Raw genomic sequence first — 12,747 nt, forward strand, 5'->3', positions numbered from 1 at the left:
CCGGCCCCCTGTCCCGGCCCCCTGGCCCGGCCCCCTGTCCCGGCCCCCTGGCCCGGCCCCCTGGCCCGGCCCCCTGGCCCGGCCCACAGGACAGTGAGGAGGCGCGTGCCGCAGGAACACGTGCAGAGTTGATATTTCAGATATTAAGGTTAACCCATGCTATTTGGGTCACATCTCAGACAATTATATCTGGATTTTTTTACCTTTTCGTTTTGCTTTCCATTTCTCCTCCCTCTCCTCCCTCCCCCCCCTCTCCTCCCTCCCCCCCTCCCAGCCTAATGGAGCGAATGCTGGAGTGGGCGGTGAGCGACAACCGCGAGGCCACGGCGGCCATGCTGCCCCAGCACACGGAGAACGCCGTGCGCCTGCTGCACGTGGTGCAGGACTTCCTGCAGGCCGAGGGCCTGGTCAGCCCCTGCCTGTGGACGGAGAAGGTGCTGGAGGAGACGGTCACGCTCATGGACAGCCTGATGGTGTGGTACTCCTCGGGCAGCCAGTGGCTGCAGCTGTCCCAGGTGGGGCTCCGTCTGCTGCTGGGCTTCATGGCCCAGGAGGACCCCCAGGTGAGACCAGGCTCCAGGGCCTGCTGCCCTCCCTCTGTCCAGGGGCTTCCCTGCTCCCGTACCCCCCAGACCGAGCCCTAACTGTGGGCCGTATCGCCTTTCGGAGCCCACTAGTCGTTTTTAAAATCTCACTCTCGAACCCCAACTTTCCAGCTTTTCATTAAAGCGGGAACCCACCTCGATGTCGTCCTAACCCGCCTTCCCGCCCCCCTCCCGCCCTCCCCCAGGTGTGTGCCCTGGCCACGGCCAAGCTGAACGGCATCCTCCAGACCAAGCCGGTGGAGACCCAGGACGAGGCGTGCTACCTGCTGGGCCGCGTGGAGGGCATCCTGCGGCGGGCGCTGGCCAGGGAGCAGGCGGACGAGACCTATTCCTTCCTGGTGCCCCTGCTGCGCACGCTGCTGTCCAAGGTGCACAAGCTGCTGTACATGGAGCTGCACCTGCCCTCGCTGCCCGACACCAACGGCAGCCCCTCCTTCTTCGAGGACTTCCAGCTGTACTGCAACTCGCCCGAGTGGAGGGTCTACCTGGACAAATACGTGAGTGGGCTATTGGGATGTAGATGTTGTTTTGTTTTTTTCCTTCGATGTTTGACGTCAAAATGCAAGACGTTTTTCCCCAGCTCTTCTGTGGCAAAATCGCAAGCGAATACATTCGATAAAATCAATTTGATCTAGTCTTTTTTCCTAGAACTTCCCCATTTGGATTGTTTCTGTTTCTTGGTTGACGCAAAGTGATGTCTCCCACCCCCCCCCCCCCCGTGGTTCCTCTCTGCAGATCATCCCCTACATGAAGCAGTACGAGATCGAGACCTTCAGCCACGGCCACGAGAACATGGCTCTCTTCTGGAAGGAGTGCTACGAGGCCTTCATGGTCAACCTGCACAGGAGGGAGCGGGAGAGGGGAGAGAGCAAGATCCGCTTCCAGGTGAGAACGCCCCCCCACCCCCCCCCCCCCCTCGCATTCACACGAGTCGGCATGAGAGAGTTGATGCTGTGGCGTTCGACGCCGTAAACAAATGCTTGTCCCCGATTTACCCCCCCCCCCCCCCCCCGGCCGTTCAGGAGCAGTTTGTGGAGCCGTTCTCTCGCCGCGGCCGCCAGGAGAACCTGCGCTACAACAGCATGCTGAAACAGCTGCACAGCCAGCACGGCGCCACCCTGAGGCAGTGGAAGGCAGCGCGCCGCAGCCTGGTGTGTGAGAGAGGACCCTGGGCGGACAGGTGAGGACACCTTGGTGTGTGTGTGTGTGTGTTGCTTGGTGAGTCGCACTGTTGTGTGAAGTGGGGTGGCTGCGTGTGTCTCTCTGTGGGGTGGTGTGCGTGTGTGTCTTTGTGTATGTGGGGTGGGGTGTTTGTGTGTGTCTCTGTGAGTACGGGGTGGTGTGTGTGTGTGTGTGTTACAGGTCATCTGACCTGTATATCTGTTCCCCAGGCAACAGAGTGAGATGCACTGGAGGTTATCCAGTGCTGAGAACTACTCCCGCATGAGACTCAAGCTGATCCGCAACTACAACTTCGACCAGCACCGCGATGCCAGCGCCCTCCGGGACAACCTAGGTGAGACTCACCACCCCCCCCCCACACACACACACACACACACACACACACACACGGCATGCTTCCTTATCCTCTCAGTGACCTTGACCTGACTGTTACACCGTTGCCTCATCAAAGGAAGGCATCGCTCTCCGGTCAGGGCCTAACCCTGTGTGTCTTGACCTTTGACCTTCCCCGTCTCCCCAGGCCTCCAGCAGCAGCGCGTCCACCCCCAGTCCCTGCTGCTGGAGGCCGTCAAGCAGGTGAAGGTCAGCGACCTGGAGGACGACGTCCTGGAGCTTCCCGAGGAGGACGCCTCCGGGAACAACAACCAGTGAGCCCAGCGATGCACACACACACACACACGTTTTATACACTTACACATGCACCGGGGATTTCTAACCCCTCTCTCTCCTGTCTGAAGGGGGGAGGCGGAGGAGGCAGGTCAGAAGGAGAAGATGGTGCTGTTTGAGGACTGTGAGCTGGTGACGGTGGTGGACGTGATCCCTGGACGCCTGGAGCTCACCACCCAGCACATCTACTTCTACGACAGCAGCCAGGAGAAGGAGGAGGGTGAGGAAGGGGGAGGGGTGGGGTGGAGGGAGGGAGGGAGGGAGGGAGGGAGGGAGGGAGGGAGGGAGGGAGGGAGGGAGGGAGGGAGGGAGGGAGGGAGGGAGGGAGGGAGGGAGGGAGGGAGGGAGGGAGGGAGGGAGGGAGGGAGGGAGGGAGGCCGCGACGTCGACTAGCTTGCTGAGTCACAGGCGCTGTGCGGTCTGTGGCTTGTCCCTCAGGTGTGGGCCACGACTTCAAGTGGCCCCTGTCCCAGATCCGAGAGATCCACCTGCGCCGGTACAACCTCCGCCGCTCCGCCCTGGAGATCTTCCTCATCGACCAGACCAACTACTTCCTGAACTTCAAGAAAGAGGTGAGGGGGGGGGGGGGGGGAGGGTTTTCCAAACCCGGGCTCTGCTGTGTTTACTGTATTTGCACTCCGCTGGCCTTGAGGAATCGCCGTGCCGATGCAGGGGGGGGTATCTGAGGTGCTGAGCTGTGTGTGTTTGGCGCCACCTGCAGGTGAGGAACAAGGTGTACAGCAGGATGCTGCTCCTGCGACCCCTCAGTCTGCACGGCACGCGCTCACCCCAGGAGCTGCTCAAGGCCTCGGGACTCACTCAGGTCAGACACTACGGGGGCCCTCAGGGGTCAAAGGTTACATGATGATCTCAGCCAATGGAGGGCTGGTGTAAGTCTGGTGATATTGAAATGTATCTTGTTTTGGGTGGGGGTGTGTTGTGCAGAAATGGGTGAACCGAGAAATCTCCAACTTTGACTACCTGATTCAGCTAAACACCATCGCTGGCCGGACCTACAACAACCTGGCCCAGTACCCAGTGGTACGTTCCTTCCGCCATTCTCATCGGAGGCAGGGTTGGACTGTACCATTTCTTTTGGGCCGCAAATATTGTCATCATTCATCCGTTAGCAGTATAAAGTTGACCGCGTTCTCTCTGTTTCCCTGCAGTTCCCCTGGATCCTCACGGACTACACCTCCGAGGAACTGGACCTCTCTGACCCGCGGGTCTTCAGGGACCTGTCCAAGCCCGTGGCCGTTCTGAACGAGCGCAACGCCAAGGCTGTCAGAGAGAAGTACGCCCCCGTCCTCGAACCCTCCTCCCCCTCGCGCTCCCACACCAATAACCTCACACCAAAACATCCACGACATCCCCCTCCCAAGCCAAGCGGCGCGTCCCGTGTCAAGTGGCTCAACCCTGCTCCCAGCGCGGCCGCGTAACCATGTGCGTTTGTCGCTTGCGGTCGCAGGTATGACACTTTCGAGGACCCCACAGGAACCATCGACCGCTTCCACTACGGCACCCATTACTCCAACGCAGCCGGGGTCATGCACTACCTGATCCGCGTGGAGCCCTTCACCTCCCTGCACATCCAGCTGCAGAGCGGACGGTGAGATGGACCGCCCCGCGCTTGGTCCAGCGTACGCTGGTGTCCGTGTGTGGATGGTACTTACGCTGTGTGTGTCACCTCTCTCTGTCTCTCTCTCTGTCTCCCTCTCTCTGTCTCTCTCTCTCCCCGTCTCTTTCTCTCTGTCTCTCGCTCTGTGTCTCTGTCTCTCTCTCTGTGTCTCTCTCTCCCCGTCTCTTTCTCTCTCTGTCTCTCTCTCTGTGTCTCTCTCTCTGTCTCTGTCTCTGTCTCTCTCTCTCTGTCTCTCTCTCTCTCTCTGTCTCTGTGTCTCTCTCTCTCTCTCTGTCTCTCTCTCCAGGTTCGACTGTGCCGACCGCCAGTTCCACTCCATCCCGGCCACCTGGCAGACCCTCATGGACAACCCCAACGACGTCAAGGAGCTCATCCCTGAGTTCTTCTACTTCCCTGAGTTCTTAGAGAACCAGAATGGTGAGCCACACAGACACACACACACACTAAACTAGTTTAGGTTGTGCTATTGTAAGTATCCATTATCTAAAAAAAAAAAATAAAAAATGTATCCTCTCTCTTTTCCCCCAGGCTTTGATCTAGGTCGCCTCCAGATCTCTAAGGAGAGGGTAAATGATGTGATTCTGCCAAAATGGGCCAAATCTCCAGAGGACTTCATCTACAAGCACAGGAAAGCCCTGGTGAGACCTGTCTGTCTGTCTCTGCCTGTCTGTTTGTCTGTCTGTCTGTCTGTCTCTGCCTGTCTGTCTGTCTGTCTCTGCCTGTCTATCTGTCTGTCTGTCTATCTGTCTGTCTGCCTGTCTCTGTAGTCACTCATTTTGTATTTTGACAATGCAGTAAATGACCTTCCTGGAGAGTCAGCTTTGTAAATTGATATATCATGTGTGTGTGTGTGTGTAGGAGTCAGAGCACGTCTCGGCCCACCTCCAAGAGTGGATCGATCTGATCTTCGGCTACAAGCAGAGGGGCCCTGCAGCGGTGGAGGCCCTCAACGTGTTCTACTACTGCACCTACGAAGGTAGCTACGCCAACACACGCTAACACTACTGCACCTACGAAGGTAGCTACGCCAACACACGCTAACACCACTGCACCTACGAAGGTAGCTACGCCAACACACGCTAACACCACTGCACCTACGAAGGTAGCTACGCCAACACACGCTAACACCACTGCACCTACGAAGGTAGCTACGCCAACACACGCTAACACCACTGCACCTACGAAGGTAGCTACGCCAACACACGCTAACACTACTGCACCTGACCCTAACCCTAACCTGCCGTCACACAATAACGGCCGATGCACGTGCTCGCGGATGCTTCCCGGAAGCAGACTGTGTTTGGGAGCGTCGATGCTGACGCGGCGCCCCGTGCTGCGAAGCGTCCGACGTTGAGGGTTTGCGTCTCTGTGTGCAGGGGCCGTGGATCTGGACGCCATCACGGACGAGAAGGAGCGCAAGGCCGTGGAGGGCATGATCAGCAACTTTGGCCAGACGCCCTGCCAGCTGCTCAAGGTACAGGGAGGGAGGGAGGGAGGGAGGGAGGGAGGGAGGGAGGGAGGGAGGGAGGGAGGGAGGGAGGGAGGGAGGGAGGGAGGGAGGGAGGGAGGGAGGGAGGGAGGGAGGGAGGGAGGGAGGGAGGGAGGGAGGGAGGGAGGGAGGGAGGGAGGGAGGGAGGGAGGGAGGGAGGGAGGGAGGGAGGGAGGGAGGGAGGGAGGGAGGGAGGGAGGGAGGGAGGGAGGGAGGGAGGGAGGGAGGGAGGGAGGGAGGGAGGGAGGGAGGGAGGGAGGCGTCATTACGACACTGGTGATCTGCTGTTCTCGCCGTATGTGCTGTTTGTACGTCTCTGGATAGAAGCGTCTTGATAAATGAATCGTGTGTGTGTGTGTGTGTGTGTGCAGGAGCCCCACCCCGTGCGTCTGACTCTGGAGGAGTCTGAGAAGAGAAAGGCTCGTCTGGACACTTCTCCCCTCAGCATGTTTGAGCACCTGACCGAGCTCAAGTCCTTCTTTGTCGAGGTCAGACACACACACACACAGACACACAGACACACAGACAGACAGACATCATAACACACATGCACATTACTGTCATGGTGAGGGTCTCCTGACCTCCCTCAGAGCCAGTGCTTCCTAATAACCAGCGTCCTGTATGGATGTGTGACAGGGGATCAGTGACAACGTGGCCCTGGTGAAGGCCGTGGTCCCCAGGAACCAGTCCCACTCCTTCATCACCCAGGGCAGCCCAGACACCATGGTGAGTCAGGGGCCGGGCCAGAACCATCCGGAAGAACTTGCCGCCTGTGCGCCTCGCTTTGAGCTGAGACTCGTTCTGTAAATATGGATGATGTCATATGGCGTACTACATTTCCCAGGTCACCCTGAGTCAGAACTGCCTGATGGGAATGCATGGCTGGCTGCCATACGACAAGAACATCTCAAACTACTTCACCTTCATCAAAGACCCCACCGTCGCCAACTCCAAGTGAGTCACAACATTTTCACACACACGCACACGTGCACACCATTATTAAACTGTTAGGGAGACAGAAGACTGAAAGCACGGTGTTTGTGTTTGTCTCCCTCTCTCCTCCTACCTCCTCACGTCTTCTCCCCTCTCGTCCGTCTCTCTCTAGGACCCAGAGGTTCCTGGGCGGGCCCTTCTCCCCGGGCGTGGAGCTGACGGCGGGCCTGTTTGTGGTCTCCCACGACGGCAAGCTGCTGTTCAGCGGGGGCCACTGGGACAACAGCCTGAGGGTCACCTCGCTGGTCAAGGGCAAGACCGTGGGACAGCACATCAGACACATGGGTAGGACCACACACACAGAGTTTTCCGGGCTGTACCAGAAACTATTCCCTCACTGCTCAGGAATGTCTTATGCCTCGCTCTGTACAGCCTGTGCAGATAGCAGTAACATCCAGTTGAATCTGTGTTTCCCGGTGTGTCTCTCTGGGTTTATGCCACATAGTAACGTGTGTGTGTGTGTGTGTGTGCGTGCAGACATCGTGACCTGCCTGGCGACAGACCACTGTGGGATCCACCTGATCTCTGGATCCAGAGACACCACCTGCATGGTGTGGCAGGTTCTGCAGCAGGTACGTGTCTGTCTGTCTGTGTGTTCTCAGAAAGCACGTGTCTAAGAGCACAGGGAACTCCCAAGCAGGGCTCAGTCAGAACCGCTCCTCACTGTCTGTGTCCCTCGGCCAGGGCGGGGCTCCGGCGGGCCTGTGCCCCAAGCCCGTGCAGGTCCTGCACGGACACACGGACGAGGTGGTGAGCGTCAGCATCAGCACAGAGCTGGACATGGCTGTGTCCGGCTCCAGGGTGAGGCTCCCGGCACCGCGCTCACACCGGGACACCGGGGCTCAGGGGAAGATGGGCGTGGTCATGGGTCGTGTCATGTCATCGTAACGCTGTGTGTGTGTTCCTATGTGTGTATATGCATGTGTGTGTCTGTCTGTCTGTGTGTGTGTGTGTGCCTCTTGCCCCCTCCCCCCGTCAGGACGGCACGGTGATCATCCACGCGGTGGGGCGGGGTCAGTACCTGCGGAGCCTGCGTCCGCCGTGCCACAGTTCCCTGGCCGTGTCCATCCTGCACCTGGCCGTGTCCTGGGAGGGACACCTGGTCGTCCACACCTGCGTGGAGGGCAAGGCCACGCTCAAGGTGACGCCCGCGCGCGCACACACACACACACACTCCTATCAGACTCGTTATGACATCACAAAACCAAATACTCATTTGAGATCGACGCATAGAAATTGTAGTCATTTGTACACATTTCTAAATGATAGATTTGCTCACCTGCTCAACACATGTTTACACACACACACTCCATGTTGTCTCCCTCCAGGATAAGAATGCCCTGCACCTGTACTCAGTCAATGGGAAGCACCTGTGTACTGAGCCCCTGAAGGAGCAGGTGACAGACATGTGTGTGTCTGGGGAGTACGTGGTCCTTGGCAGCGAGCAGGGCTACCTGTCTATCAGAGACCTGTACAGGTGAACACTCTCCTTCGCACACACATACACTGTGTCTGTCTGTCTGTCAGTCTGTGTACTGTGTCTGTCTGTCTGTCTGTCTGTCTGTTTGTATGTCAGTCTGTCTGTCTGTCTGTATGTCAGTCTGTGTACTGTCTGTCTGTCTGTGTCTGTTTGTCTGTATGTCAGTCTGTGTACTGTGTGTGTGTCTGTCTGCGTACATCTCTGTGTGTATGCGTATTCCCTGTGTACAAAGCTGTAAATCCCCCTGTGTTTCTGCTCCCCGCCCCGCAGCTTGGCGCTGTGCTCGGCGCCCATGGCGATGCGCGTGCCCGTGCGCTGCGTGTCGGTCACCAAGGAGCAGAGCCACGCCCTGGTGGGCCTGCAGGACGGGAAGCTCATCATCGTGGGCGTGGGCAAGCCGGCCGAGGTAAAGAGCTCCCTCCGCAACTACATCGCCCAATCCCTGGAGGGCTCGCCCCTCATGGCCACGCCCCTGCTGGCGCCCCTCAGGGTGCGCTCGCCGGCGCGCCTGCTGCACCTGCGGGACAAGTTCATGTTCAGCCCCTCAGAGTAACCCCCCAACCCTAACCCCGCCCAGCCATGAGCCAGCGCGGCCCTGAGCCTCGATAACGAGCGTAACCCATCTATGTCCTCTCAATGTGATGTGTAGCCTCGGTCCTTCTTATTGAAAGCCCTTAACCTGCCCCTGGCTGTATACCCACACACAGTTCTTTTCCTCAGGTTGGTTCTGTCTATCCGATAATGAGCAGTATGAGTTTGCCCCCCCCCCCCCCCCCCCCCTCCGTCTTTCTCACCACTCTGCTTCCCTAACAGTACAGTGAGATGGAAACATGTTGTGTTGACCTCATTCCGCTGGGACACTAATCACACTGACTCATTTGCAGCTGTTGCCTTGGGGATGGCAATATCCCATGTTGTTTACCTGAAGTGTAATTACTATAATCATCGTCTGTCTGGATTATGTTGTGTGTGTTTGTAACCGACGCTGTAAATAACCAACAAACGACCGTCTCTGCAAAGCCGAGCCATGATATCTACCGTATCGTAGTCCCAGTCCATATGCAAGTAACACCGGGATCTAACTCCTTGCTCCCAAGTCAAGATGTATCAGCCGGGATTGATGGTCCCTCCCACACTCAAACTTACATTTGGCAGCTCCAGGATCAGCCAGTACAGTTTACAGGATGAGGATATGTTTCCCGCCCAGCGATGGAATGGCTTTATGCACCCTGACTTTCACCGTTTCTGTTTGAAAGTGACTCACTTGTAACCGATTTTGAGCTTTTGATTTGGAATTGACTCACCTCACAAGCTCAATCAAGCACTAACCAATCACTCATCAATCATCTCCCCTTTCTCCTCTTCCTTTGTCTTTTGACTTCACACTTTGGCTCTCTCCTCTTCTCCTCCTCTCTACCTCTTTACTTCTTCCTCTCCTTTTCTCTCCTCCACTCTTCTCCTCACTTCCTCCTCTCCCTCCTCCTCTCTTCTCCCTCCCCTTTTCCTCCTCATCTCCTCCTCTCCCTCCTCTCCCTCCTCTCTCTCCTCTCCCTCCTCTTCTCCTCCTCTCCTCCTCCTCCGCTCCCTCCTCTCCCTCCTCTGCCTCCTCTCCTCCTCCTCCTCTCCCTCCTCTCTCTCCTCTCCCTCCTCTCCCTCTTCTCCCTGCTCTCCTCTCCTCTCAGATGCGTTCGGGCCAGATCACTCGTAAGCTGTGGGGCTCCAGTAAGCGCCTGACCCAGATCTCCTCAGGGGAGACAGAGTACCACACCCGCAACCAGAACTGACCCGCCCCCCCCGTCCTGTCATACTCCAACCTCCTCCCGTCCCCCACCCCCGCCCCTGCCTGAGTGGCCCTGTCACTCACCACATTCTGCCCAATCAGATTGGGTCATGCCTCGTTCAATTGACTGATGACTGTTTCCGGAACCTCCTCCTCTCTTCCCTTCTTTGACCTGTTCCAAAGAGCAAGAGTCTGCCGGGAATAGGAAAGGTTTGCATGTAAGTGTGTGTGTGTGTATATATGTGTGTGTGTGTGTGTAATTTTGTGTGTGTCAGGGTTAGTGCGGCTGTATGGGAGCAGGCGAGGACAAACCGACCGGCGCGGGCGCTGAGGTTCTGACCCCCTCCCCCCCCCTCCTGCCTCCTTCACCACCTCCACCACTACCCCTTTTGTACTTTCACTTCCCAACCTGTCCACACACACACTCTCCTCACCCCTCCACACTACCACTCATGGTCACCCCTGTCCTTCTAGCACCTTCCTCCTGACCATCATCACCATCACCTCTGGCCAGGTCACAGGCTCTCACTGAGAAGCCAGGCCCTTATCCAGAGACAAAACACACACACACACACAGGTGCTGCAGTCCCCCTTCACCTCACAGGCCCTTACAGAGCCCTGCCTCTCCTGGTCCTCAAGCTAAATTACTGGAGGAGGATATCCTGAGAGGTGAGGGGGGGGGGGGGGTTGTGTTTTGGCCCCCTGCAGTGTGTGTGCATGCGTGTTTTTGTTGCACTCTCCGTGTTTGTTGTTTCACATTGTGGCCTTTTTTGTTTTGCCCTTTTTTGTCCTTGGTTTGCCTTCCAGTCTTGTCAGTCTGCCAGTGCAGCCTGGAGACATGCCGCAGTATGCAGTAGTAGGGTTGTGCTTAACCCTACTGGCGGGCTCTCTGGGTTCTTAGCCATGTGTTTTTATGGTTTTTTTTTTTGGTTTTTTTTTCTGCTCCGTGTGTACTTCTGTTACTGGTGAATACAGCTTTGTCGTCACCAGTGTGTGGGTGTGCCTGGTGAGGTCTGTTGCATTCACATGGCATTTTTGGCCACAGGCCGTAGCTTTTGTAGCCTGTGTCCTGTCGGTCATCCCGTCTCGTTGGCTAGCGAGTCGTGAGATGGGGAAACCACCGTTGGAGAGGCCGCGGATCGAGAACACGCGTGGCGCACGTAAAAACCCGCCATCTCTCACGGTAGCACTGGGTCACAGGCAGGCCCCCCCCCTCCTCCGTGTGTTTTCAGACAGCCGCTGGTGCAGTGGGACCCCACACGAGAGATGACTCGGTGCTGCTGCCGTCACTAGGGGCAGCACACGGGCCGTCGCTCACTGACACGAACACAACGCCGTCATATACTGCGAGCTAGGCAGCGTAGAGGATCACTACATTTGTGTCGTCACCCGGATGGGCGAGGCTATGGTCGAACTCAGTAGATTCATCCTAGAATGTTTCACATGACTGTACTTGAATCTGTGTTTATTTATGGAGAACGATGGGTCGGTTTGGACAGTTGCGTTTATTTGGTAGCTGCATGCAAATATTTCTGTGGTGTACACCTCCTGACAAACTCTACTGACGGTTGGGACCATCTACCCAAAACAGGTGGGGGGATTTTTTTAAGGGCTTTCTGAGATGTCAGTGTTACAGCAATACAGTAGTGACTGAATGGTACATTCCAGCCTCTCTTACTGAGGCTGACCAACACATTAGTCTTCCTAGTTTCTGACAGGGACAATATGATTGGAGGATAAGACAGTCAGTCATGGGACACCTATCAGCTGCCTTCAAATACGACTACCACCTCTCAAGTGTTTCTCTCCTGACTCATGATTGGCCACATGCTACCATTTCAGAGTTTGATTTTTGAGAGTACCATTTAGTTTAGTTGTATTACAAAATAAACACACATCCTACAGCGTATGGCCTTGCGAGGTTTCAGTGCATACTTGTGTGTGTGCGCTTGTGTTGGGTTTTATGCCAAATTCTTTATTACATTGTCGTTGTTTATGATGTCAGGATGAACCAACGTTTAAGGCAAGGTGGTCCTGGTCTTTTAGAATTTAGTGCAGCATCTTGTCGCCAGTGACTCAAAGCCAGGTGTAGATTCACACAGCTGATCAGTAGGGTTGTTTAATTTGGCTTGTTGGTTTGTTCCTCTCTTTTAAAGTGCCCGTTTTCAACTATCTCCCTTGAGCTGGCAGTTGACCAACATGTGTCCTTTACTTGTTTAAAAAATGTTTCTTTTTTTTTTGGGGGGGGGGGGGTGGAATGTTCAAATGCATACGTGAGGGTTTTTAAGGATGTTTAAAGAGCCGTTGTTTGTCCAACCTGTTTTGTCTATCAGACAAGACCACTGTCAAAATGTTTTAAAACTTCCACCACTGAAACTAATGGAGTGCCTTTGCCTTATGTAACCCTGTATCCGGTCAGGACGTCAAACCTGCAGCATTCCACAATCATACTCTAGTTTCTATGGGAACCATGAATTAAGGACTTTGAAACAAAATTGAATAAATCAGAAAATACTATTTTGTGTCTTAACTTAGCTGCTTTTTTTCTGTGACTGTCACCAAATTGATGTGTGTATATCTGTGATTATTTATAATACAAATATAATGTACAGCATGATTTTTATTTCAGTGTATTTGAAATGTACTTTTTTGCACTTTCCAGGTACTAAATTGTTTTAAATGTCTCCCTGGTCTGTACAGACAAACTGCTTTGTATACAAGTGGAATATGATCATTAAAGTCTTGTCAATTTAATAATTCAGTGTTGTGGTTGGTGAAAGTGATATTTAGTGTTGTGAACTTGGAGATAAATGGACGTAGTCATGTTTTTCCACGGCCACTAGGTGTCACAAACAACCTTGACAATCAAAAGACCAAGTGCGCGAGAAACGTTTCGCACATTAAATGGAATTG

The 12,747-nt window shown here is 55.3% G+C and overlaps 1 protein-coding gene across 7 annotated transcripts in view; it reads left to right on the forward strand.

Moving 5' to 3' along the window:
- nbeal1 (neurobeachin-like 1) overlaps positions 1 to 12,591 on the forward strand; it is a 33,279-nt gene extending 20,688 nt beyond the window's left edge. For 4 of the 7 annotated variants that reach the window (XM_084667662.1, XM_084667663.1, XM_084667666.1 and 1 more), the window contains 25 exons: positions 275 to 563; positions 791 to 1,102; positions 1,341 to 1,490; positions 1,628 to 1,785; positions 1,997 to 2,121; positions 2,308 to 2,434; positions 2,525 to 2,673; positions 2,892 to 3,025; positions 3,175 to 3,276; positions 3,399 to 3,494; positions 3,623 to 3,747; positions 3,922 to 4,062; positions 4,379 to 4,509; positions 4,621 to 4,730; positions 4,951 to 5,068; positions 5,469 to 5,566; positions 5,953 to 6,069; positions 6,218 to 6,307; positions 6,426 to 6,535; positions 6,687 to 6,859; positions 7,052 to 7,146; positions 7,259 to 7,375; positions 7,554 to 7,715; positions 7,903 to 8,051; positions 8,325 to 8,811. In XM_084667662.1, coding sequence (XP_084523788.1) covers positions 275 to 563; positions 791 to 1,102; positions 1,341 to 1,490; positions 1,628 to 1,785; positions 1,997 to 2,121; positions 2,308 to 2,434; positions 2,525 to 2,673; positions 2,892 to 3,025; positions 3,175 to 3,276; positions 3,399 to 3,494; positions 3,623 to 3,747; positions 3,922 to 4,062; positions 4,379 to 4,509; positions 4,621 to 4,730; positions 4,951 to 5,068; positions 5,469 to 5,566; positions 5,953 to 6,069; positions 6,218 to 6,307; positions 6,426 to 6,535; positions 6,687 to 6,859; positions 7,052 to 7,146; positions 7,259 to 7,375; positions 7,554 to 7,715; positions 7,903 to 8,051; positions 8,325 to 8,607 — 3,661 coding nt within the window. In that variant the 3' untranslated portion in view covers positions 8,608 to 8,811. Of the gene's footprint in view, positions 1 to 274; positions 564 to 790; positions 1,103 to 1,340; positions 1,491 to 1,627; positions 1,786 to 1,996; positions 2,122 to 2,307; positions 2,435 to 2,524; positions 2,674 to 2,891; positions 3,026 to 3,174; positions 3,277 to 3,398; positions 3,495 to 3,622; positions 3,748 to 3,921; positions 4,063 to 4,378; positions 4,510 to 4,620; positions 4,731 to 4,950; positions 5,069 to 5,468; positions 5,567 to 5,952; positions 6,070 to 6,217; positions 6,308 to 6,425; positions 6,536 to 6,686; positions 6,860 to 7,051; positions 7,147 to 7,258; positions 7,376 to 7,553; positions 7,716 to 7,902; positions 8,052 to 8,324; positions 8,812 to 9,736 lie in introns of those variants that run through there. The other 3 variants (XM_084667664.1, XM_084667665.1, XM_084667668.1) reach the window with 1 other exon arrangement.
- Positions 12,592 to 12,747: the final 156 nt, after the last annotated feature.

The sequence above is a fragment of the Hypomesus nipponensis genome, chromosome 12, assembly GCF_054491055.1.
Source record: "Hypomesus nipponensis isolate SF chromosome 12, ASM5449105v1, whole genome shotgun sequence".
Lineage (NCBI taxonomy): Eukaryota > Metazoa > Chordata > Actinopteri > Osmeriformes > Osmeridae > Hypomesus > Hypomesus nipponensis.